A 23,770-nucleotide genomic window follows, 5' to 3' on the forward strand; every position below is an offset into this window, starting at 1 on the left:
GATTTGCCTATTGTTTAGGTAATCTAAAATTAACTCAAGAAAGAAAAAAAATCACAGAGGACCCGCTGAGATTCTGGGTGGTAGGTCCACTGAAGGCTGCAAGCTGGAACGAGAGCCTTCCCAAGTCCTGTGGTCAGTGACCCAGATCTGCCAAATCTAAAGTTCTCAGCAGTGCTTCTGTCTGTGCACCAGGAAGCCTAAAATAGTCTCTCAGAGACGAGACCGAGGGTCCTAGGATAAGCCGAGCAACAACAGAACAGGGCTGAGATAAGTGACTGAACACAAAAATTCTGTAAGTGTCCAAGAAGAAAAAGCAAATCACCTACAAGATGAGGGAGAAGATCAGGCAAGATCCACAGAAGTATCCTGAACCAAAGACAGTGAAGCCACATCTACAGAAGGCACAGGGACACAAAGCGTAGCCCAAGTGCACATTCTTGAGAATGAAATCCAACTAATAAAGAAACTCGGGACTCAGGGGTGAAGGATATGTGGGCAAAGGCCTGACAGGGAGGGTCCACACATTTACCTACAGGATACTAGGTGCCTACAAGAATTACAGTTAAAGAACAGACTGTGACTGCTTTAAACACAGTGCAAAAATGACAATATATCAAAATTGGGAGGAGCTTTAGAGCACCATCTTTCAAAACACGGTAATATAGGCTTAAAGAAAAAAAAAAAAAAACACACACGACTCCAGTCTTTTGAAGAGTTGATTGAACTCTTTTAGGAAGTGATGCCGTGTGCCGAAGCATTTATCTGGAGTTCAACAATTCCCTGAGATTCACTTTCGTTTCTTTCTTCCCATGAGTACTTATTAATACTTTATTTTTCAAGTCGAGAACGGCTGCGCCCAAGACCTGTGTACAAACCACACATTATTTTAAAAGTTGCAGTCGCTATTGTAAAAAAGGAAAAAGAAACAGGTGAAATAATTAATTTTGATAATATCTTTTATCTAACTCAATATATCTAAAATATTATCAGTTGAACAAGCAATCCATGTTTTTTAACTACTGGCATAGTTTTATGTTCTTTCTTTGCATTGTTTTCCAAATTTAGGGGCACCTGGATGGCTCAGGTGGTGGAGCATGCGAGTCTGATCTCTGGGGCGTGAGTTCGAGCCCCACGTTGGGCGCAGAGCTTATTTAAAAAAAAATTAGTAAATAAAAATGAATTAAAAAAAAGCTTTCCAAATCTCATGGGTACTTCGCATAATATGGCACATCTCAATTCTAACCAGCCACCTTTCAAGTGGTCAGAAGCTGCCCGTGGCTGATGGCTGTGACGTTGGACAGGAGTGTGCGATCACTCTTCATAAAAGTCTGCCTACTTACCTTTATTCTGTTTTCCTAAAAACATGTCTAGAATGAGTATCTCTTAAGAATGAGTAATAAAAATTTCTGAATGATAGGATTTGGGGTAATTTTTTAACTCTGTGTAGTTTGAATTGTTTTCATTGAGCAGAATTGTTTTACCTTAATATTAGGAAAAAGTGCGAGTCTTCTTTAAACACTGGAAGTATATATGATGGGACAGGAACAGTGGTTATTTCTGGGGTGAGACTATTCATATACACGGACTTTCTTTTCTGTAGATTTTAAATTTCCAAAAGCTAAAATAACGTTAGATTCAGAGTTATAGATATAAATCCCAGTTTGTCACGCTGGGACTGTGGCCCTAGGATTTAACCTCAGTGTTCTGGGGGGGCGGGGGGAGCAATTTTAAGAAAGCCCCACTGTACGTGTGAACTGAGGATTCCTCGCTCCGCATTTTTCCCCACTCCGATTAACTCCCCACTGCGGGCTCCCCTGACCTACAGCTGAAATGGCCGTCCCCAGCAGAATCACTAGGCCAGCAAGCAGAAAGGACAGCAGACTGGGCCCTCTGCTGTCTGCCACCTCTTTCTAGCTGGGCGACCAGGGGCACATTGCTCACCCTCTTGAAGCACCAGCCTCCATGTATAAAATGGGAAGGATACGGTGACCACAACGAGACCGTGGATGGGAGCTAATGCATTCTTGGGGAGGGACATGCTGTGGCCTGGCCTGCCATGCCTCTCAACTAGACCCTACAGGATGAGTAGGATCTGGACTGGCAAATAGCACAGGGAAGGACAAACCAGGCTGAGGGAACAGCAGAGCACAAGGAAGGTGCAAAGGCAAGGAAAGTGCACCGGACCAAGTGGCCAGAGAAGAGGGTGTGGGCGAGCGGGAGGGCAAGAACGGAGACTCAAGCGGGGAGCAAAACATGGGACTAACGGTTCCCCTCTCCCCGCTGAGCCCCATCTCCGTGGAAAACAGGTTCCGGCCAAGTTCTCCACACGTGGGTCCAGTGAACCTCCTCCACGCCTCTGGGATGACTCAGAATGTGGAGAACACATCCACCGCTCCTTGATAAACACCTACTGATCTTTTGGGCACTGCTCATCTCTCCCCGCATGTGCCCTATCCCACGCCACCCCCGGCTGCCACCAGGAACCTCAAGCACGCCAGCCTAGGCCTTTACCTATATATCTGCCCCTTCCACACTGAAATGAGAGGCCTGAAGGAACAATCTCTGTGTCACTTGTTTTCAGTCTCAGGGCCAACCAAGAGTAATGTCTGGCACAGAACCAGTGTTCAATAAACGGTGAAGTAACTCAATGGTAGGCCAAGGCACTTGGACTACACCCTCCAGTGTTAGGTCTGGTCCTGCCTGTGGCAGAAACTGCCAACTGTCCCCAAATATTCATTCTCCCCTTTTTCCTTTAGTATTAGAGTCCCTGAGTTTTATCCATGCCCATAGCTGTCAAGGTAGAGACTACTTCCCGGGCTCCCTGGGGGCTGGATGCTAAGTTGTGGTCAGTGGGATGTGAACAGAGTGCCGCATGCAGGAAGTGAGCTCACCCTCCGGTTCCTCCTCGCCCTACCCCAATAGCTGGAAAGAGTCCGCGCTGCTGGGAAACGGCGCACCCATTCTGACCCTCCAGATGGAAGCCATCTACTGAGGACCACAGAGCGGCACAACATGAGGAACCTCGGTCTCCAACACGCGTGAACTGCCACCAAGCCCTAGACCGCTTACGATCAATCACTGCGTGAGACAGAAACATTAACTTCCACTTGGCTCTTGTTGTTTAGTCACTGTCACTCGGACCTTAGTTACAGTGGCCACACTGCCATCCTGACTAGATCTCCCGACCACCAAACAGGCTTCCAGCTGAGAACGGCTATCTGAGAACGCCTCACCGAACAATACTCATGCCCAGGGTCCCTCACGTCTAAAAGGAATTTCCACAGAACCCAACTGAGGGCTTTGGTAGAATGCCCCGACGTCCCACCTCTCCATTTCACGGCTTGTATATCCTAGGCTTGCAAAAATATTTAAACAAAGGACTATATAAAGAGACGTATAAAGCTACCACCTCAGTGCTTTGTAGGATTTACAGACTTTTAGCGTATTGATCTCCGGATAATGGAGGAACACACCAGTCTTGCTGCCAAGCTGTGGAGGGAGCCCAGCTCTAACAGAAACACTGGACGGGCCCTGGGAAAGGTTCACTGAGAGGAAGAGGCCTTGCTCAGACTGAGGAGACACAGTCCCTTCCCTCATTGAAGCTCCACACGACGCAGTGGTACTGGAGATGTGCACAGTCCTGGACGGGAGGAAGAGGAGGAGACAAAGTCTTCACCAGCAATATTACAGGTACGTGTTCACAAGCAGAAGAAACAGAACGTGCAAAGGCATGGCACAGCCCCGTTGTTCGGGGAACTCCAAGAGCTGAACCATGAACGGCAGAGAGGGGAAGAGGGGAAGAGTTGGGATTTCCTGCCAGGTCGGCGAGGATGAGCTCCTCAGTTCCCGAAGGAACCGTGCGCTCTGAGCAAAGAGCGGCTGCAAATTGAAAATCTGAAATGAACATAGCGGCTGCAAAATAATTTGTGAAACTTTAAAATTGTTCAGGCTCCAGGGAATCGCCCAGGCAAATTATGTTTCCTTTTCTCTCCTTCCAAAAAGGTGACTTCTCTACCACTCACTCTCCCAACCAGGAGGGCAAAGATCTGAAAAACATGCTATGAACTCACGCTGGAGAAGTTCTACGGAGGCTGCGAGGCTCCATCCTCAGCCGGCGCTGCTGGCTCTCGTCAAGGACCTCTGGGTCCCCAATTCAGAGGCCACGAGTGACAAAGGACACAGATGTCACCTAGCCAGTTGTTACTGCCCACAGCATGTCCAGCTACATGCTAGGAAAGTGAGGCACAAGGGGAAAAAAAACGGCACCTCAGGGCATGCAAGAAAATTAATTCCAGCTGGATTAAAGAATTAAGTATGAAATAAAAGAGAATAAAAAGTTAAAAACAGACTTTCACTTCCAGCCAAGATGGAACAGATTTACCCTCCTGTATAAAATAACCACAAACACAGGGCGTCTGGGTGGCTCAGTCAGTTGAGCGTCCGACTCTTGATTTCAGCTCAGGTCATGATCCCAGGGTCGTGGAATCGAGCCCCATGTCAGGCTCTGCTTTGAGGGTGGAGCCTGCTTAAGATTCTCTCTCTCTCTCTCTCTCTCTCTCTCTCTCTGCCTCTCTCTCTCTCTGCCCCTCCCCTGCATTTGCGCGTGCACTCTCTCGCTCTCCCTCTCAAGTGAAAAAAACAAATAACCATAAACACAAGACAAAATATGTGAAAAAACAATTTTCACAACATTGGATGTGGGACAACAGAGAAAAGTGGTCCCTGAAAAGTGGGGAGCAGACAAGGTGAGCTCTGTAATTGCCTTAAGAGTTTCTGGCTGCACCACTGGAACAGGGAACCCTTACACGAGGATTCCCCCTCATGAAATACTTAAATCTGAGTATCTCTCCCCACTCACTTGCCTACTCACACTCACCAGGCATAGGGTAGGGCACAGCCGGCCATCCCACCCTGCAGGGAACACAGCAGGACTGCATAGTGGGGCCAAGGGTGTACTTTCCAGAATGGAAAAGCCTAGGAGTACAACATGGAAGACAGAGCTCTGGCCTCAGGCAGCCCCAGGCTTAACGTCGGCTCCCTAGCTTACTTAGCTGAGCGGCTCTGGGCAACTTACCTAACCTCTCTGAGCCTTAGTTTCCTCACCTGGCAACAGCGAGGATTAGACGTGGGTGTAATGCACAGAGTACAGAGCAGGTACTGAATAGATGTGAGTTACGATTACTGTCATTGCCATTCATTTTGGACTTGCTATCTCCCAGAATGGTTATGTTGCATCTAGGAGACCAGAAAGCTCTAGGGGACACAATCCCTGTGCTCAAGAGGCCTGCGATCTAGTAGGACAATAAAAATGTTGTATAATCTTACTAGACAAGCCATGCTGGGCTCTTACTAAATGCCGTGCCGCGCGCTGAGACATCACATCACCCCGTTAGTCCTCCAAACCTCACTAGGACCTATTCTCAACCCCCATCCTCACGGATGGGGGACCAGGCACAAGAGGTGAAGCCATGTGCCAAAGGTCACAGGGCCAGTCAGTCCTGGAGCTGGAATTCTGAACCCAGGCCGTCTACCTGCGCCGTTATCCCGGCACGTCAGGCACGAACCGTGTGGACATCAGCATCCAGAGAAGGGGCCCAGCTTCCCTCCCAAGCAGCCATGTGACGCTGGCCAAGCCATTTCACCCTTCTGCCGCAGGGCTGCGCAGGCCATTCCTAAGTCCCTTCCTGCTCCGCCTGCCAGGACTGTCAGGTGACCAGGGTGAGGAGGGACTCAGGGGTGCTCGGGGCTGGTTTCCACCTTTCCCACGGGTATTTTTCAGGGTTTAAGTGAGGCTGCAGAAACCAGCTTCCCAGGGACTTAGGTAGAGATAAAGCCTGAAGCTGAACAGAGACCTCTCCTGGGGACCCTCACTGAGAAGCAGATGGGGAATCGGCGAGAGCCCTGTGCTGAGCTTCATCTGCAAACAGACAATCCCCAAAGCCTGGCGGCTGGCTCTGCTCGATGCCCAGGCGGCCTTGGCCTCCCTGATTCCCCCAAGGAGGGAGGCGCTGTGTGGCCTTTGCCACTTCAGGTGACTGCCCCCTCCTCCCAGCCTTCTCCCTCATGGGATAAACAGCTGACACCCAGAGACTGGATCAGACGAGGAAGAAAAAAGCTTAAGGTTTCTACTCTATTCCAGGGAGTACGTGACACCAATACAAAAAACTCTCAACAACTCGCATTTGTCAATAGAAAAGCATTTAGGTCTATTCAAACCAATCCCGCGGTGGCTCCGATCCAGGAGGAAAAACAAACCCCTGCTCAAGTCCAGCCGTTGTCAGCGTCCCCTGCACCTCTGTTGTTGCCCTGCGAAGTCAGCCAGGTTCTCCATTTCTTGGTCTCAGGCCAACTTCAGTGAATTTCGTCTCATTTACTTGGCTTCTTGTAAGTCACAGGTACCCCAGCACCTACAGCACTTGGCATCCCCTCCCCACCAGGAAGTGACAGAAAAATAGACACTGGGATACTGTCGGCAGGAGCATAAATCGGTACGAGTGTCAATCGAGGGCAATTAGCAACATCTACAAAACGATTTATGTACCTGCACCATCTGACCCAGAAATTCCAGGCTTAGGAACTTATCCCACACATACGTGCACTCCTGAGCACCTACGTGTACCAACGGGGATGTTTTTACATACGGCCCCACTGGGAACAGCACAGGACAGAAAACAACCTGCACAGTCCTCACTGCGGCGTGCCCCACGTGATGGGACATAACGTGCCCCTTACATGGAAGGAAACGGATCTACATACGGTCCCGCGGTACCTGACTGCACGAGCGGCCCCAGCTCTTCATACCCCTGAACCCACATGCTTTCTGGCCACTCACACTGAACGTGGGCTTGGCCGCGTAACTTGCTTTGATTGACAGGACAGACGCAGACACGTGTGACACACAGAGGCTTGGAAAAGGGCTTACTCGCGTCTGCTTTCCTCTCACTTCTCTGGGACCACCTTGAGAACGCAGCTGGGCTGGCTAAGAAAGGCCACAGGGAACACAGCTGAGTCGTCTCAGCCAGGCCCAGCCACGGGAGAGGGCCCAGACAAGGGCAGCTACATCGCGGAGCAGACCCACAGCTGGCTCCCCTGGCAAGCCCAGAATGGTGAAAAATAATAAAAGGTGGCTATTTGAAGGCACCAAGTTTGAGGATGGTTTGTCACACAGCAATAGGTAACACTGTCAGAGAGGGATACAAAACAGGGTGTGCAGTATGTTACTATTGAGTGTGAAAACCAGAAACCAACAACACTCTTTCTTATACACATACAGATATGCTGACTATTTCTTTTTAATTTTTTTTAATGTTTATTTATTTTTGAGAGAGGAAGCACAAGCAGGGGAGGGGCAGAGAGAGAGGGGAACCCAGGATCCGAAGCAGGCTCCAGGTTCTGAGCTGTCAGCACAGAGCCCGACGCGGGGCTCGAACTCACAGACCATGAGATCATGACCTGAGCGAAAGTCAGACGCTTAACCGACTGAGCCACCCAGGCGCCCCATACGCTAGTTCTGAAAGGACCCCCAGGAAAGTTCCAAGAGTGGCTACGTCTGTGGACAGGAGCAAGAGGACACAGGGATGCTGTAGGAATAAAGTTACTTTTCTCTCTTGTATTATTTGACTTTTACTACCATGTACATTCATTGCCTGCATAAAACATTAACTAGTTAATTTAACAAGAAAAGAGGGGAGGGGTGCCTGGGTGGCTCAGTCGGTTAAGCGTCCAACTTCGACTCAGATCATGATCTCATGGTTCGTGGGTTCAAGCCCCACATCGGGGCTCAGAGCCTGGAGCTTGCTTGGGATTCTGTGTCTCCCTCTCCCTCTGCCCCTCCCCTGCTCGGGCTCTGTCTCTCTCTGTCCCTCAAAAATGAGTAAATGTTAAAAAAAAATTTTTTTTAATAAAAAAGAAAAGAGGGGAGGTGGACCGGGATAGGGGGACTAAATGAATGATGGGCATTAAGGAGGGCACTTGTTGGGATGAGTGCTGGTTGTTATATGCAAGTGATGAAGCACTAAATTCTTTTAAAACCAATAAAATAATCATAACAATCAAGAAAAGAAGATGGCCCGTGTTGGAGTGTGCTGACTCGGGAGTGCGTAATCTGGTCACCCACAGGGGGCTGGCAGGACCTGGCCCGTCATCTCAGAACCAGGTGAGGGAGGTCTGGGTGTGCAGTTATTAAGTAGAGCTCGTCACCGCTCTCCCCGGGCCACCAGCCTCCCACATGCACACTCTCCAGGCCCCCCGCATCCTTCCGAGGCTGTGGCAATCTGTCTCACCTGGGGGTGCCTGGACAGGCTGTACCTCCCTCCCTTCTCCTGCCAACAGCCCAGGCTTCGTGTGAGCTGCAGTTCAGGGTCACCTTGGAGAAGCTTTCCTGCTCCCTTGGCCTGACCTCAGAGTGCTGCACGCATTAGCCACCAGCCAGCATTTACTTAGCACCTGCCAGCACCCAGCTCGTACAGTGGTGGGTGAGGCAGAAGCGTCTCTGCCCTCGTGGTGCTCGCATTCCAGAAGGGGAGACAAACCAGGAAAAGGCCAGGTAGCGGTAAGAGACGCGCAGAGAGCTAAAACAGGGCGGCGTGGCAGTGCGCGACTGGGTGGCTACCTGAGACTGGGCGAGCCACGGAAAGATCTGAGGGAGGAGTATTCTGGCAGCCCACGGAAGGGCCCTGGGGCAGGAACGCAGCTGGCATGCGTGAGGAACAGCAAGAAGGCCGTGTGGCTGGAGCGGCGGGGACAGATGGGAGCATGGTAGTCAGAGAGGCGGTAAGGGCAGCCACGAACACACTGTGGCAGACTGTGCTCAGGAGTGTGGCTTTCCTTCTCAGAGCACCTGGAAGCCTCTGGAGGGGGCGGGGAGTGTGCAAGCAGGGGGTTGAAGTGATCCGGTTTAGGTTTTGTGAAGACCCCTCCCTCCGCCGTGTGGAGAACGAACTTGGGGCTGGAGAGGGCGAGGCAACGGCAGGGATGGTTGGAAGGTCACCGCAGAGGAGTCTGGTGAGGGGTGACGGATGCCAGGACAAGGGGGCAGAGGTGAGAAATAGTGCCGAAGGGGAGAGACGGGCAGAGGGGAAGACACGATTTGGAGGTAAAAATAAACAAGATTTACTAATGGGTTGGACTGGAGGTGTGGCACACAGAATAATACCCCCACCACCCCCCCACCCGCGCCCCAGAGATGACTGTGCCCTAATTGCTGGGACCTGTGAATATGTCACCTTAATGGCAAAAGGGACTCTGCAGATGGGATTAAATTAATGACCTTGAGATGGGATTATAACGGATTACCTCGGGGGCACCACCGAGTCCTTGGAAGAGGGAAGTAGGCGGCTCAGAGGAGGAGATGGTGGTGAAAACAGGTCTAGTCACAGAGGAAGCTAACTCCTGGCTCTAAAGATGGAGGCGGGGCCACGAGGCAGGGAATGTGGGCAGTCGCAGAGGCCAGGAAGGCAAAAGCATGGATCCTTCCCGAGAGCCTCCAGAAGGAACTCAGCCCCTCTGACACTTGAGGTTAGCCTAAATGAGACCCATTTCCAACCTGTGGCCTCCAGAACAGTCAGAGAACACAGCTGCATTGTTTCAAGCCAGTAAATGTGTAATAATCGGTGACGGCAGCAATAGGAAACGGATGCACGAGGGATGAGGAATGGACGGGGATGAAAGATAAATTCTTTAATCTCAGATATGACACTGCACAGTGGAGTAGACAGTGGTACCGTTTTGCCGTTTACTGTAGGGGAGGAGGAATAAGACCAAGAGTTCTGCTTCGACAGACTTAAATAACATTCGATATCCAAGTAGAGACATCAAATCGGTGGATGGAGGTCGGCGTCAAAGCTGGAGAGAGTGAGTGAGCGAAAGGACCAGGTTAAAGAAACCAGGACGGCCTGTTACAAAAACGGAGATGAGAAGTTTCCAGAAAGAGGGAGTGGCCAAGCGGGTTAAAGGCAGCTGGAATAGGGAAGAAAATAAGAGCACAAACGTAACCACTGGATTTGGCAACAGGGAGGCAACATCGGAGGGTGACCTTGACAGGAAGAGCAGCGGGATGGGCAGGGATACAAGCTCTGTGGAGAGGGCCGAGGAGACAAAGGTTCCTCGAAGAGGCTTTGCTGAGACAGAGCAGAGAGGCGGGCAGTGAGGAGACAGAGACGTGGGACTGAGGAAGGTTTTTACAGGAGAGTCTTGGGTATCTATGAACCCTCAAGAGCATGATCCAGGAAACAGAGAGAGACAGAGAATTGATCCAGAGGCGAGGAGAAATGCCAGAAGCCGTGAAGTCCTGAGGAGGCTCCAACAGGGCGACTGTGAGCAAAGGTGAAGGGGGTGCAGGCCTTGAAAGGAACTGGAGCCTCCACACAGTGACAGGAGGGAAAGTGGACACAGATTCGGTGGTGGGAAACAAGGAGGTTTCCTAACTGCCTCTATTTCCTCGCTAAAATATGAGGCAACGTCATGAGGTAGGAGAGGATGCCATCCAGATAAAAGGCCTAAGAAGGGAAAAGAATGCGTGAGAGCAGGAATACAAACATGCCAGAAGCGTGGCAGTGCCTCCGAGGTCACTTGTCATCAAGTGCAAATGACGCGCAAGGTTCCTCCCGCAAAATGCAGCACGCAGGGGCAGGCCGGGAGCTGGGCTTTACCAGGGTAGGGCCACGCAGCAGGGCAGAGAAGAGAAGGTCATGTCACCCGGCCCCTCAAAACCCTCCGGGAGCTCCCCTTTCACCCGAAGCGAAAGCCAAAATCCCTGTACCTTACCACCTTGGCTCTGACCTCTGCCCTGTCACTCTCCCCTTCACACCCTGTCTCCAAGGCACACAGTAGGTATTCTTTAAATATTTCTGAAAGGAATGAGTCAATCTCTAGTCTCCCCTTCACAGACAGGACCTAATCAGGTACCTCAGCCCCCCTCAGGCGTGCCTGGCATGTAGCTGGGATATGATTGTTGACCGAGACCCCGGCCTTCTCATTTCCACCTCAGGGCTGCCTCTGTTCCCCCTCCGCCATCTTTGCTTAAATTATGACCCGGTTCAGAGGACCTGGCCATTTGGATCTTGACTGAAAGGCAAAGATGCCATAAGTCAAAGATTAAGGAGCTCAAAGAAGTTGGCAGAAAGCTATATTCTGGGAAACTCTTGGTAGTTAGAGTCCAGGCTTCAAGCCAAAGCCTTCTGCCCGTGTTCACGTACAATGCAGAAGCTGGAGGGACAGGATGAGAGAGTAAAATGTGGGAACAGAAGACAATATTTCCACTGCGCTGGCAGAATAGATAAGTATACTGGTTTAACACACACACGCTCATACACACGCACATGCACGCACACACACACACACACACACATTTCCCTAGAAAAACCTAGTCTAAGAAGAGAAAAGGTAACTTGAAAGTCATGATCTTGGAGTTGGTTTGGCCTGTCCCCAGGGCTCAGCAGGGCAGGAAATGACTCTAACAGGGCAGGGGGATGTTATCAGGCCAACCCAGAAGGCTTGGAAAGGGCTCGCTCAGGAAGCTGGCCCCACACAGACAAGTTAAATGCATACCTACACAGAGCCGGCAAGCATCTCTTGAAGATTCAAAGCTCTAATCCTGTCCCTGCCCTCAAAGACTACAGTGTGGGACCATCAAGCCCAGGCACAGTGGGGTGGAAAGACCACCAGGGACACTCAGAAGACAGGTGAGGTAGGATTTCTCCAAGTGAGAGTCCAGGCAGAAGGAGACGCCAAAACCGGTGTGTGCGGCGGGGCAGAGGTAGGAAGGAGGCTGCCCCGGGGCCGTGGGGCAGCTGCAAGGGGCCTGAGGGACCCACCTTCCCAGGCCTCCAGGCCCAAGACTCAGTGGAGAGCGGACTCTCTTGGCCTGGCGGGCCAGAGAAAGGAAAGGCATTTACTGCAGGTCCCTGTGCTCGACATGCCCAACAATATCACCTCACCGACTCAACACCCCTTACTTGAGAAAACATACTGCTTCTTCTTGGACTCAGAACCTGCAAGGGCCGGAGAAGGCAGTTACTCAAGGCAGGCAGGCCTCACAGCAAAGGGGCTGAACCAGCCCTCAGGTGAGGAGACTGGAGGGACAAGGAGAGGCAGCAGGGAGCCCTGGCCACTCAGCAAGTGTCAACCCTACAGTTGCACAGGAGACACAGGAAGAGAAGGTCATGGGCGTTCAGTCAGCTTGAACAGCAGTCCCATCAGCCAGAACTTACCCAGAGCCCCAGGCAGGCGGGGCCATCCAGTCACCTGAGGGACGATACCAAGAGTCTTAGCCTCTCAGGTAGACACTCCCTCCCCAGGACCTCCTCAGCCCTCGTCCTCTCCCACTCCCACTCCCAGCACTGAGCATGTGTGCTACACTAGAGCACAGGGTGGGCCTAATGACCACGGCACCCCAGGCCCTCAGGCAGCGGCTGGCTGGCACCCAGCACACACTCAGCAGGTGTCTGAGGAGGAAATGAATCCGAGTTAACTCCTCAAGGGCAGCGGCCAAGGTGTTCACTGAACAACTAACTGAGTACCTACTGTGTGTCAGACGTGTTACTGGTGCTTGAGATATAGCAGAGAACAAAAGAGCGAAGCAGCCCTGCCCTCATGGGGCTGACAGCCCAGCGGTCACATTCATTGTTGCATCCCCAGTACACATCATGACACCCCCACATCCTATCCCGGCTCATTAAAGTGCAGGATGGAAGGCTGCAAGGGCTGGGGAGTCTGTCAGACCTGGCGTGAGGCCCCAGGTCCACACTGACTAGTTCGGGGACCCAGCTAACAGCGACTGCTGTTCAGCTTTGGGCCTCAGCCACAAGTCAGTACAACAGGACCCCACCCCAACCCCTCCTGCACGGCTCTGTTATCACTGCTGTCATTGTCACCCCACCTGCTTCCTCCTCCCTGTAAAGGGCTGAGTATCTGGACCTTTCTAACCTCCTTCCACACACAGTACTCCTGATTCAGGCAGGCTGCTGCAGATGACTGCTGGTGCCTGAAACTGCATTATCTCTTTTACTCCTCAAAACAACCTTTGAGCTAAAGAGGGAGGCTCGGGGAAGCTGAGTAACTCACCCAAGGCCGGACAAGCAGCATCAGAGTCGGGATCTGAACCCAGGTCTAACAGGACAAAGCCCTGCTTTGCACCAGGTTCCTTTCCTCTTTGCTAAAAACCGCTCCATCTGCTTAACAGGGGATCTATGGGCCTGCTTGCCCAGGCCTGGGGGGTTCCCAGGACACAGGATTTTCAGTTCTGAAAACCAAGAAAGCGTCAGGCCAACTGGGACATGTTGGTCACCCTAAAGCCACAGCCCTGCCCAAGATCCTCCTCCTGGCACTCTGCCAGGCCCCTCCCACTGTCGTCTCAGCGCACCCTGCCCTCAGCCCCCCAGTAACCCAGCGGCACCCTGAAGCCTCGTAACGCGGTCATTGCTCTCCTCAGGCTGCAGGCGGGGCACGCTGTCCCCACCACTTGGACAACCGTGTCTAAAATCTGGTCCTGGAGCTTGCTGTGCTCCAACCACCTATGCTCGTCAACAATCGTGCTTCCTGAACCCCAACCCCACTATGGCTTCCTGAAGCGGAATTCGGGCCCAGCGTGGGAATCTGAGTTGCTAAGCAGCCCCCAGGCGACTCAGCTGCCCAGAGATTATGTGACTACCCTGAGCTGGAAGCTCCTCATGGCTGGTGACCCCCTCACTCTATTTCTTCAGGTGCAGTCCCCACGCATAGGAGGTACTCATTAAATGCTAAGGATTATGGTTGAGAGCAGGGCTTCCAGACCCGCTTGATCACACAACCCACCTAAGGCTCTATTTAAAAATGCACACGTCGGGGCACCTGAGTGGCTCAGTCAGTTAAGCGACTGACTTCAGCTCAGGTCATGATCTCATGATTTGTGGGTTTGAGCCCCATGTCAGGCTCTGGGCTGACAGCTCAGAGCCTGGAGCCTGCTTCGGATTCTGTGTCTCCCTGTCTCTCTCTCTGCCCCTCCCTTACTTGTGCTCTGTCTCTCTCTCTCAAAAATAAATAAACATTAAAAAAAAAAATGCAGATGTCCAGCCCCCACCTTGGACCAAGGGAAATCACCACCCCACCGGAGAGGCCTGGGAATCCATGATGTCCAGGCTCCCTTAGTTCAGTGCTACTCAGAATGGTTGGACGGACCAGCAGCACTGGCATCACCCCGGAGCCCTGCCCCAGACCCACTGCATCATCAGAATCACTAGGGATGCGGCCCAACAAGCCTACTTGGTGATTCTTTGATCTGACAAGTTTAGAAAACAATTGGTTGGTATAAAGAAAAATGGAACTAGAGTGAGAAGAGGGTTAGAAACCAGCTCAATGAACATCTCCAAACGTCGGTCCACTTATCCCCGAATGAGAATTACGACCCCCGACCCCATTCCTCACGCGGTCATTGTGATGCCCAGAGCACGGCACACAGCAAAAGCTCAAGAAATGCTTGTTCGTTCCCTACTCGCACCGTTTTAACACCCAGGGAGTCAGGAAAACTAAGGCTTCAGAGAATCAAGTGAGGTGCACAAGGTCACTCAGAGGGCAAACGCATGCAGATTCTGACTCCAGGTCTAGCCAGCGTCCAAAAGGACCACAAAACGTCTGCTCCGCCTTGCTCTGGCACGTCTCCCTCCACCGCACTTGACGAGCAGGGGCAGACACACAGGGGCTGTGGCCACACACACTGCTAGGCTTCCTGTGGCTTGTGACTGCCCTCTCTACGTTACATGGCATTCATCTGACCCAGCTGCCAAATGCCTGCTCCTTCTTGTCTTGGTAGTTGATGGAGAGGGTTTTGAGAGGTGTCGGAAAACCTTTTCCCTTCTCTTGGCTTCTCAGATGGGAAACACTGGCTTTCACAGAACGCCCTGCAACCCTGTGCCACCCGCCAAGCATGACGTCACCCAGCGGGGCAGGAATCTACCCAAGTGAGGTCAACGTGCATCAGAAGTGCAGGCCGTTCCCGATGGCGTGCCCAGTGCAAAGCTGGCGGGGCAGCTGGGGGTGCCCCGAGTGAGCGAGGAGGTGTACCTGCTGGAGGGCCTTGGGCGGCAAGTAAGGAGCAAACCCAAGTCAGTGTGACTTCAACAACAAGACGTTTATGACCCCACATACAAGCAAGTCCAGAGAAGAGGACCTCCCGTCGCCTGTTCCAATCGCTCAGAGGCCTCCGCTCTCAAAAGTCCGGGCCCAGTTGGCCGCACAGCACACCAAGCGGGCTGACAGTTCATCCCAGCAGAACCACAGCCCTCGGTCCCCTAGAAGCTGAACGCCTGGGTGAGGAGACAAGACATGTGCCAAGACAGGCCACATGGAGGAGGAGAAACAGCCCTGGACTGGGGGATGGGAGATCGTAAACCCACCACCGTGGGCTATTTATATTCTATGTGTCCCTTTGCAGTGACTGCTCGTGTGTTTTGATACAGAAAGAGTGACATGTTTTATTATCAAGTGCTGCCCCGGACCCATTCAAAGGGTCACATACTGGCCAGCATATGGAAAATTTCCAGTATTTCTGGAAAATTCTACATTCTTAAACACAGCTGGCACCAAGGGTTTCAGAAAAGGGATGCTGAATGTGTATCACCCCTTCCCATGCAGGGTTTCACAAGGGGAAATAACGCTCTTAGTTAGGAAGGAGCACAGCCTCACTTCGAACCAAGCAACTGAACCGGTAAGCCAGAGCTCTGACCCACTCTGCTCTTTTCTGCCACTCGCCAGCTGGTGGCTTTGCAGAAGACACCTCTGTGAGCCTGTTTTCTCACCTGTAAAATGGAGAGCCAAAGACTAGATCGATGGCTTTCAAATATGTTTTTAAAAGCACATTAGCTCTTCTTTCAAAGGAAACTTTAGGGAAAAGTATCGCTGCTCCGTTGTGTGAGGCCCGCGCACCTGGCCCCCAGGCCCCTAAAGCATGTCCCCAGAGGGGTTCCTCAATCACGCGGTTTGAAAACTGCTACACAATGGGATCTCTCAGGACCCATCTGGTTCTAACACTGTATGGTTATTTTCTCTGAAGCAAATCCTTTTCTGTGAAGGGAGGACAGCTGGGAGGAACTTGAACCAGACCTTGACAGACGGGTAGGCTTCTGACTGCAGAGAGGACTTCAGAGCAATAGCGTGAGCATGGGGGCAAAGACAGTGAGCAAAGTGAGTGTGAGGGTCCAATAGGCCAAACCAGCCATGGCGGGGGGTGGGGGGGCACGGAGGAGAGACAGGGATGGGGGTGAACTCAGGTAATGGGAGGACACACCAGAAAGGCTGGCTTACCAAGCAGATCAATGTCAGGAATCCTCAGAGCCTGAAATCCCTCCAAGTCGGAGGCCAGGGAGAAGCTGAGCAGTCCCAGCCCCACTGTGTGCAGCCACAAGGTCATGGTCCTTCTGCCCTCACACAGCAACCATGAGCCTGAGCCCCGGTGCTTATCTCAGAGCTATCAACATATTATTGTCAAAGAAGTGAACCTTTGAATCCAAAAATCAGGACGTATGGTCTGCCACAAAGGTGCGTCCTTCAGAGGACAGACAACAGGACAGAGTACGTGAAAGCAGGATGGACGCCCTAGGAAGGCCGAGATGAAGTGTCATCAAGGTCTGACTCGTGTCCTTCCCCACTGTCCGGGAACAGTCTGACGTCCTGGGAACCTCCAAAGAAGCCATTGCAAACCACAGTGACACCTTCCCACCCCACAGCAGACTCTCAGTTAAACCTCAGCCGTATTTCCAAAGAAGCCCCTGGTCCAGCAGGAAAGGCTCCAGAGGCCTGAGACCAGGGAGTTGTCCAGGAACTCAGCCCAGCTCCAGAGTGGAAAGCCACCGTGCTGAAGGCACCAATGCCATGGGGAATATCAGTTATTGGCAAATGCAAGAACTTCACTCCCACTCAATGGTCTGCATACATTTTGAACCAAACTTTGCGCCAGAAATATTCTTTGTTTCAGGCACCATTTCCCTACCTGCCCATCACCAAGAGGTACTTAAAGGGTCTCAAAATCACACTTAATCAGAACGGTGATGATCCCTTAAAGGAGAAACCACCATTTGGGGCCGAATTGTTGTAAGTGAGCTCAGTAACTGAGCTCACCTAAGATTAGCAGACAGGGAAAGGAAGGAAAAACAGACACTGCTTCAGAAAGGGGGTGGCTGTCTGTTGGGGCTGGCACAGGCTCCAAAATGCCTCTTTCTGTGCCTGAAATACGCGAGAGTCTCCACCGGGCACAAGCTCAAGTGTGTCATTTCTAGGCCTCCCATTCTTCTTCCCAGCCAGGTGATATCCAGGACATGGCCTGCCTTGTCCAGGGTTATACTGCGTCAGGTGGAGAGAGTCAACAGTGGTGTTTTGCATGTAGCAAGCTTTGCCTTTCTCACCCCATTTCTTCCTCACCGCCACCCTAGGGGAGTAGGATTATCAACCATATCACACCGATGAAGAAACACAGCCTCCGAGCGATTAACTAACTGGCTCAGGGTCACCCAGCCAGCTACAGGTAGAGACTGGATGGAAGCCCAGGTGCCAGACCACTGCACTTTGTCACACAGCAGTGAACTCACCATGGGGAGGCTAAAGGGTGACATTCTGGAGACAGAAGGCAGCTAGGACTGTCCTCCTAGGGCCAGGACCGACCTACGAGCCAACAGGGAGCTGATGTGCTGTTCTCCATCTTTACCCCCTCACCCCCTCAGGCTGCCACCTCAGCTCCAGGACACCGCACCTCAGAACTCCCTGTACCCACAAATCTCCTGGATACCTTGTTAAGATGCAGATTCTGACCTTGCAGGTCTGGGGTGGGGCCTGAGAGTCCATTCCTCACACGCTCCCACACGATGCCCAAGCTGCTAGTTTGCAGCAAGAATCTAGACTTGAGTCGAATTTTCTCCCACCTCAACCCGCCGCCCCCCTTAACTTGTGTGGTCACTGTCCTACTGGAACACACAGGGGCCTGGCATATCACTGCCACACATTTTGTGTTTTTGAGATGGAGTGGTTAAAATGGTACCCACAGGGGGGCACGAGGCAGAAAGTGGACTTCTGGGGTCTGTTTTCAGCTTGGCATTTGCCCTTTTCTTCCTTATCCACCTCTTGGCAAAATGTCTAAACCAATTTATCTCAGAGGAGTCAGGCTGGAGCAGCGTGCTCTGAAAGTGTCTACTATTTCAAGCCCGCAGCCGTGCTCCTGTCCCAGAAGAAGCAAAAGCTGCTGAGTAGGAAGTCCTCTGCAGGCAGGTCTCCTCCACTCGGAAACCTCCCTTGGCTCCCACCTCATTCAGAGAGAAGCCAAAGCCTTAACCGTGACCTCCAAGCCTCAGGTGATCTGGCCCAGCCACCCCTCTGCCCTCATCAGGCCTCTGCCCTTGAGGTCCCCTCCCTGGAACATGCTTGGCCACAGCCTCAGGTCCTATCTCAAATGCTGCCTTCCCGGTGAGCCCCTCCCTGGCCACATATGAGTATCCTCTGTGCCCCCCAACCACCCCTCTCTCAAAGCACTGCTGCCTCTTCCCCTCTTGAGCCCCCTCTGATACCACTTACGACCATCCGGCAACCTGCAAATTTTACTGAGTGATTTTTATTTACATCCCCTTGCCCCTTCCCCATCAGAATGTGGACTTCACAAAGGCAGGGACATTTGTCACTTTTGTCTGTTTTGTTCACTGGTATATCCCCAGTGCCTAAAGCAGTGAGTAGCAAGTACTCGGTATTTATGGAACGGATGAATGAACGAACAAATGAATGAACGAATGAAGGGCCTACATATTAAGATGTCAGACTCTGCAAGTAGCCCTGGGAGTCATTAGTTCCTGTGATCTCCGTAACAATCCCTGCAAACTCAGTCTTCAGCTCCCCTTCTAAGGTGAGGAGACTAAGGCTCTGCGTGGTTAAGTGATTTGGCCAAGAACATAGAGTCAGGCTCAGGCACTGGTCTGCCTCATTCCAAAGACTGTTCTGTTATGCCTGTGGCTGCCTTCAAAGTGTCTTACTATGAAAAACATGACATTAACTCGCTTTCCTTATTCCAAGCAGCAAATGCTTTAGCCGAAGGATTTTGCCAAATCTGCCCAGAACTTGAGGTCCAGTGCACCCAAAAGGATCTAAGGGGGAGCTGGTGCCCTCAAACCCAGGAGGAAGTCCCACCGCCAGCCAAAGGAAGCCCCCAGCAGCCAAAAGAAGGGAAGGACCCTCCTTCAACATTTCTCTGAACCCTAAAGAAGAGCCACAATAATTCTGGTTTTGTTTCATCTCTTTCTTGCTGTGTATTTTTACGTTCCTGAGCAATCTCTTTGACCTTTTTAAGGCTGGGTGGGTGACCTTTTGCCATCAACGACTGCTACAAGGTAGGTGGGTTCTGGGGCAGAAATCTGCCTCTCATGAGCTTCCCAAAAGCAAACACACACACAGACCCACGGACTGCAGTGCCCCACACAACCCACTCCCCCAAAAGCCCCATAATGACTGAGGCTCAGGCCCCAGGGACCAGTCCCTGAGAAGAAAGCCAAGCCTTAGGAGGCTGTGAAGGTAAGATGGGTCCATACCACCAAAAGGCCATCTATTCCAAAGACCACCATAGTTTGAGTTGCCTCTCCTCCACTCATCACTCTCAATCACCTTTCCTCATCTGTTTTCTTTAAATCACCTCCCACTGGGGTGCCTGGGTGGCTCAGTTGGTTAGGCAACCGACTTCAGCTCAGGTCATGATCTCGCAGTTTGTGAGTTCGAGCCCGTGTCAGGCTCTGTGCTGATAGCTCAAAGCCTGGAGCCTGCTTCGGATTCTGTGTCTCCCCCTCTCTGCTGCTCCCCTGCTCATGCTCTGTGTCTCTCTGTCTCTCAATAATAAATAAACATTAAAAAAAATTAAAAAATAAAATAAATCACCTCTCACTATCTGAAGCTAACCTATATATTGATTTCTGTATTTGCTATCCTATCTCCTCAGAAAAGTTTAAGTACACGAGGGTAGGAGCTTGGTTAGTGCTGTTCACTTCTGTTCCGTTCCTGGCACAGGTGGGCACGCAAATATCAGCACAATGAGTGAGTAAACAAAGCAGAAAACAAGTAGGTTCTGAAGAAGAGAACCAGGGGGGGCTCACAAATGAACCCATTTAACCCTAACATCAACCTGCCCTGAAGGTATTTTATGCCTACCCAGCCAGGAAGTGACAAAGTAGACCCAGGACTGTCCAAACTCCAAGGAAAAAATGAGACCTTGCTGTGGGTAACGAGAGGAGAAGCAGGAGGAGAAGCCGGTGAACCTTAAAGGAAGGGCAAGGTCAAGCTGCCATTGGGGCCCACGGGACCAAACACCATTGTTGTCAAGGGAGGACTTAGAGAAGAGTCAACACTTTCCACCAAGCTGAGCCCAGGTAGATCTATGCTTCCTCCATGCCCCTGGGGCAGTCATGGTACCCACGTCCTTCCAGGAAATATCTGCCCAAAGCAGGGTACCACAGTTGAGAGTGTGCAAAACCAAGTTCTTATTTCAAGGCACTAATACCGTAAAAGGCACAGTCATAAACCATTCTTGAAGAAGACATGTGACATCCCTCTCCATTTCTGGGTAGTTTGAGGTTAGAGGGTTGAAAATAGTGTGATGTCTTTTCTTAGAGCAGTGCCATTCATTCATTCATTCATTCATTTGTTCAGCCACCATTTGCTCACAGAGCCTCAGGCTGCCAGAGATGATATAAAACACAAAACCTCTGCCCTCTCACTAGTCCACTGGTGCCCTTGGTTTTTGGCGGGTACTAAAGGACCAGCAAATATTAACGATACTTGCTTCCAAAACAAATAAGGCCACGTGGAGCTGCGCTCTGAAATGGGATTTTGGATGCAATTTTTATTCGATTGGGTACAAGAACCAATTCACTCAACGGGGCCATAGACTAACTCCAAGCACCAGGTTCCTACTCAGTGGCTCCCTTAGGCCCCTTCCTCCTCCGGGCACCGAGCCCCTTGCCCATCCAACCCCATTCCTCCACAACATTCCCACCTCTCTCTACAATATTCTCTCTCTGACTCTCTTGACTCTACTTCCCCAAACCCGACCTCCCTAGGTCCACAGCTTTGACATTCTACTCTCTGAACCCCAGGACACACATCTCCCCTGCCTTCCCCAACCACCCCCGACACACACCCCAAGTCTGAGCTTCTCCCTGGAGCCCCTTGAACGTCATGTGTTTACAAACCCTATTTCCCAGGGGTCTCTGTTCGACACCCCCCTGGGTACAGCATACACGCACACACTGTAATCCCCTGCACGCTGCACGGGCCGGGCCGTGCCCGGGGGAGCACCCTCCCCCATCGCCTCCAACTTCTTACAACCCGAAGGCCGCCCCGGCCCCTGGGACCCCGGTGGAGCAGCCGGCTCCTGGAGCCCCCCGACGCGCGCACCCCACCGGAGCCCGCCAGCACGCCGGAACTCCGGGACGCCGGGCCCGGCCCCCGCCCGCCGGACGCCCCCACCGCGTGACGCCCGGGCTGCCCAGGCCCCGGCCCCGCGCACCTCGCCGGCGCGGCGCCCGCGATCCCGGCCGCGCCCCTGCCCGCGCCCCTACGCGCCTCCGGGGCCCGGCCCGGCCCAGCGGAGAGCGCGGCGCCCCCCCGCAGCCCAGGCCGGCGCGCCCGGTGCCTACCGTTGGCGATGAGCTTGGCCGACAGCTGCTTGACGAGCTCGGGGATCCGCTCCCACTGGCACTCGGAGCGGCAGCGCTCGATCTCCGTCTCCAGCCGCGAGCCCGCCTTCCTGGTCGCCATCGCGGCCTGGCCGGGCCCGGCCCGCCCGCCCGCAGGCCCCGCAGGCCCCGCAGGCCCCGCCGCCGCCGCCGCCCGGGCGCCCCCGCCGCCGCCTCCCGCTGCCGCCGCGGGCGCGGGCTCCGGCTCCCGGCTCCGCGGCGTAACGGGAGCGCCGGCTGGGGAAGGGGCGGGGAGGCGGGCGGCGGCGGCGGGCGGCGGCGGGGCCCCGGGCGCCGCGAGGAGCGGCCCCTGCCGGCCAGGGCCGGAGCGGCAGCCGGGCGGGGGGCCGGGGCCGGGCGCGGCTGGGGGGCGGCGGGAGGCTGAGCGAGGGCGAGGTGCGGCGGCGGAGGCCCGACGGGGGAGGGACGGCGGGAGGGGGGACCTGGAGGGGGGCGGGGGCTGGGGCTGGGGTCGAGACCCGAGGTGGAAGGGGTGGGGGGAGCGGCGGTGGTGCGGGCAGGTGAGGAAGGGCAAGGGTGAGGGGTGTGGGTCTGGCGGGCTGGGGGCCTGGGGACCCGAGGGAGGGAAGAAACTGCAAAGGGGCGGATGGGGATGGGGCCTAAAAGGGCAGCGACCCTGAGGAAGGTCACCCGCCAGACAGGACTAGTGGGCCTGGTGTGAGGGGAGTGTGAGGGGGAGGCCTGCCTGAGCTTGTCCTGCCATCTCAGGTTTCAGTAGATCCCTCTGGGCCAGGGTTGGCCTGTCCCCTCAGGAGGCCCCCCTCTGCCCCTGGCAGCCTTAGCCCCCAGGCAGACGAGGTGGGCGAAGAGTCATCCGTGTCAGGCCGGCACAGCACCTGTCCAGGGGCTCCATAAATGTCTGCTGAGTTGAACTGGGCCTGGCAAGGACTGCTACCAGCTCAGACGCCAGCTCACCAGCTGCCTTGCCCCCTGAGGAGTATGCAAAGTCACCAGTGGGGTTTCCTTGCCTTGGCTCTGTGGACTGAGAGCTGGGGGCAGGTGTCCAAGGTGTGCATTCTTTCAGTTATTTGGTAACTATGTAGCGATCACCAGTTCTGTGCTTGGCCCTGGGTTGGGTGCTGGGAATAAATACAGTGGAGAACTAAACAGCCAAGACTTCTGTCTCTTCGTAGAGCTTTCATTCCAGCCAGGGGAAGAAATAAGCAAAATACAGTAGTCAGTTAGAAAGTGAAGATGGCTATTTGAAGAGACGAGGGGGCCAAGGAGTGGGGGGCAAGGGGTGTGAAAGATGTTGCAATTTTCAATGGGATGTTAGCCTTGGCTTCATGGAAGTGACACTTGACAAGGACTTCAAGAGGGTGAGAGAGAGCCTTGAGGACATGGGGGGGGGGGGGGAAGAGCATTCTTCGCATGGGAAACAGCAGCGCAAAGGCCCTTGGGGGTGAGGGGGAGAGAGCATTTGGGGAGTTGGAGGAACAGCAAAGAAACCAGTGTGGCTGGAGTGGAGGGAGGGAGTCGAGGAAAGGCAGGAGGAATTTCAGTTCATGGCGGGCCTTGTGGGGTCGTTGTAATGACCTTGGCTTTTACTCTGGTGGAATGGGACATCCATGCAGGACTTTTAACAGGAGTGTCACTTTGTGACCCACATTTTAGGTATGTCACTATGGCTGAGAACACTGCCAGTAGTTGGGGAGAGAGATGGCTGGGGATGCCCCAGGGTGATAGCTGTGGCTGAGGTGAGGATGTTGGATGCTGGACAGTGTGACCGAGGCCGGAGCTGACGCTCTGGAGTTCCAGTGCTGAGGAAGCACTGTCCCCAGCAGCGGCACCCCTTCCAGGGACCTCACTCCAGCTTCACATGGGTTTGTCTCCTGTCTCCTCAGCAGCCCTGGGGCTGTTCTTGGGGAGAACAGACATGGCGGACAGCGGTTCACCATGAGGAATCTGAAAGGAGACATTGGACGTTAGGAAAGGAAGGTCAGGAGATAACTTCTGCCGTGACCAGCATAACCTTCAGGCACCCCCAAGGACCTGTGTCGAAGGTGACCTGAAGGGTCTCAGGTGTTGGGGACAAGCCCCAGGAAAGGGACATGTCTTAGCAGAGGACCCTTTAGTGCCTG

General features: G+C 53.2%; 1 protein-coding gene across 8 annotated transcripts in view; it reads right to left on the reverse strand.

Annotated features, from left to right (window-relative positions):
- The window catches only part of TTC7B (tetratricopeptide repeat domain 7B), a 255,882-nt gene extending 233,951 nt beyond the window's left edge, over nucleotides 1-21,931 (reverse strand). For 2 of the 8 annotated variants that reach the window (XM_058740003.1, XM_058740006.1), the window contains exon 1: nucleotides 21,630-21,929. In XM_058740003.1, the coding sequence (XP_058595986.1) occupies nucleotides 21,630-21,750 (121 nt within the window). In that variant the 5' untranslated portion in view covers nucleotides 21,751-21,929. Of the gene's footprint in view, nucleotides 1-13,062; nucleotides 13,219-21,629 lie in introns of those variants that run through there. The other 6 variants (XM_058740007.1, XM_058740008.1, XM_058740002.1 and 3 more) reach the window with 5 other exon arrangements.
- Between the last annotated feature and the right edge of the window lie 1,839 nt (nucleotides 21,932-23,770).

Source organism: Neofelis nebulosa, chromosome 7 (genome assembly GCF_028018385.1).
Source record: "Neofelis nebulosa isolate mNeoNeb1 chromosome 7, mNeoNeb1.pri, whole genome shotgun sequence".
NCBI classification, from domain to species: domain Eukaryota; kingdom Metazoa; phylum Chordata; class Mammalia; order Carnivora; family Felidae; genus Neofelis; species Neofelis nebulosa.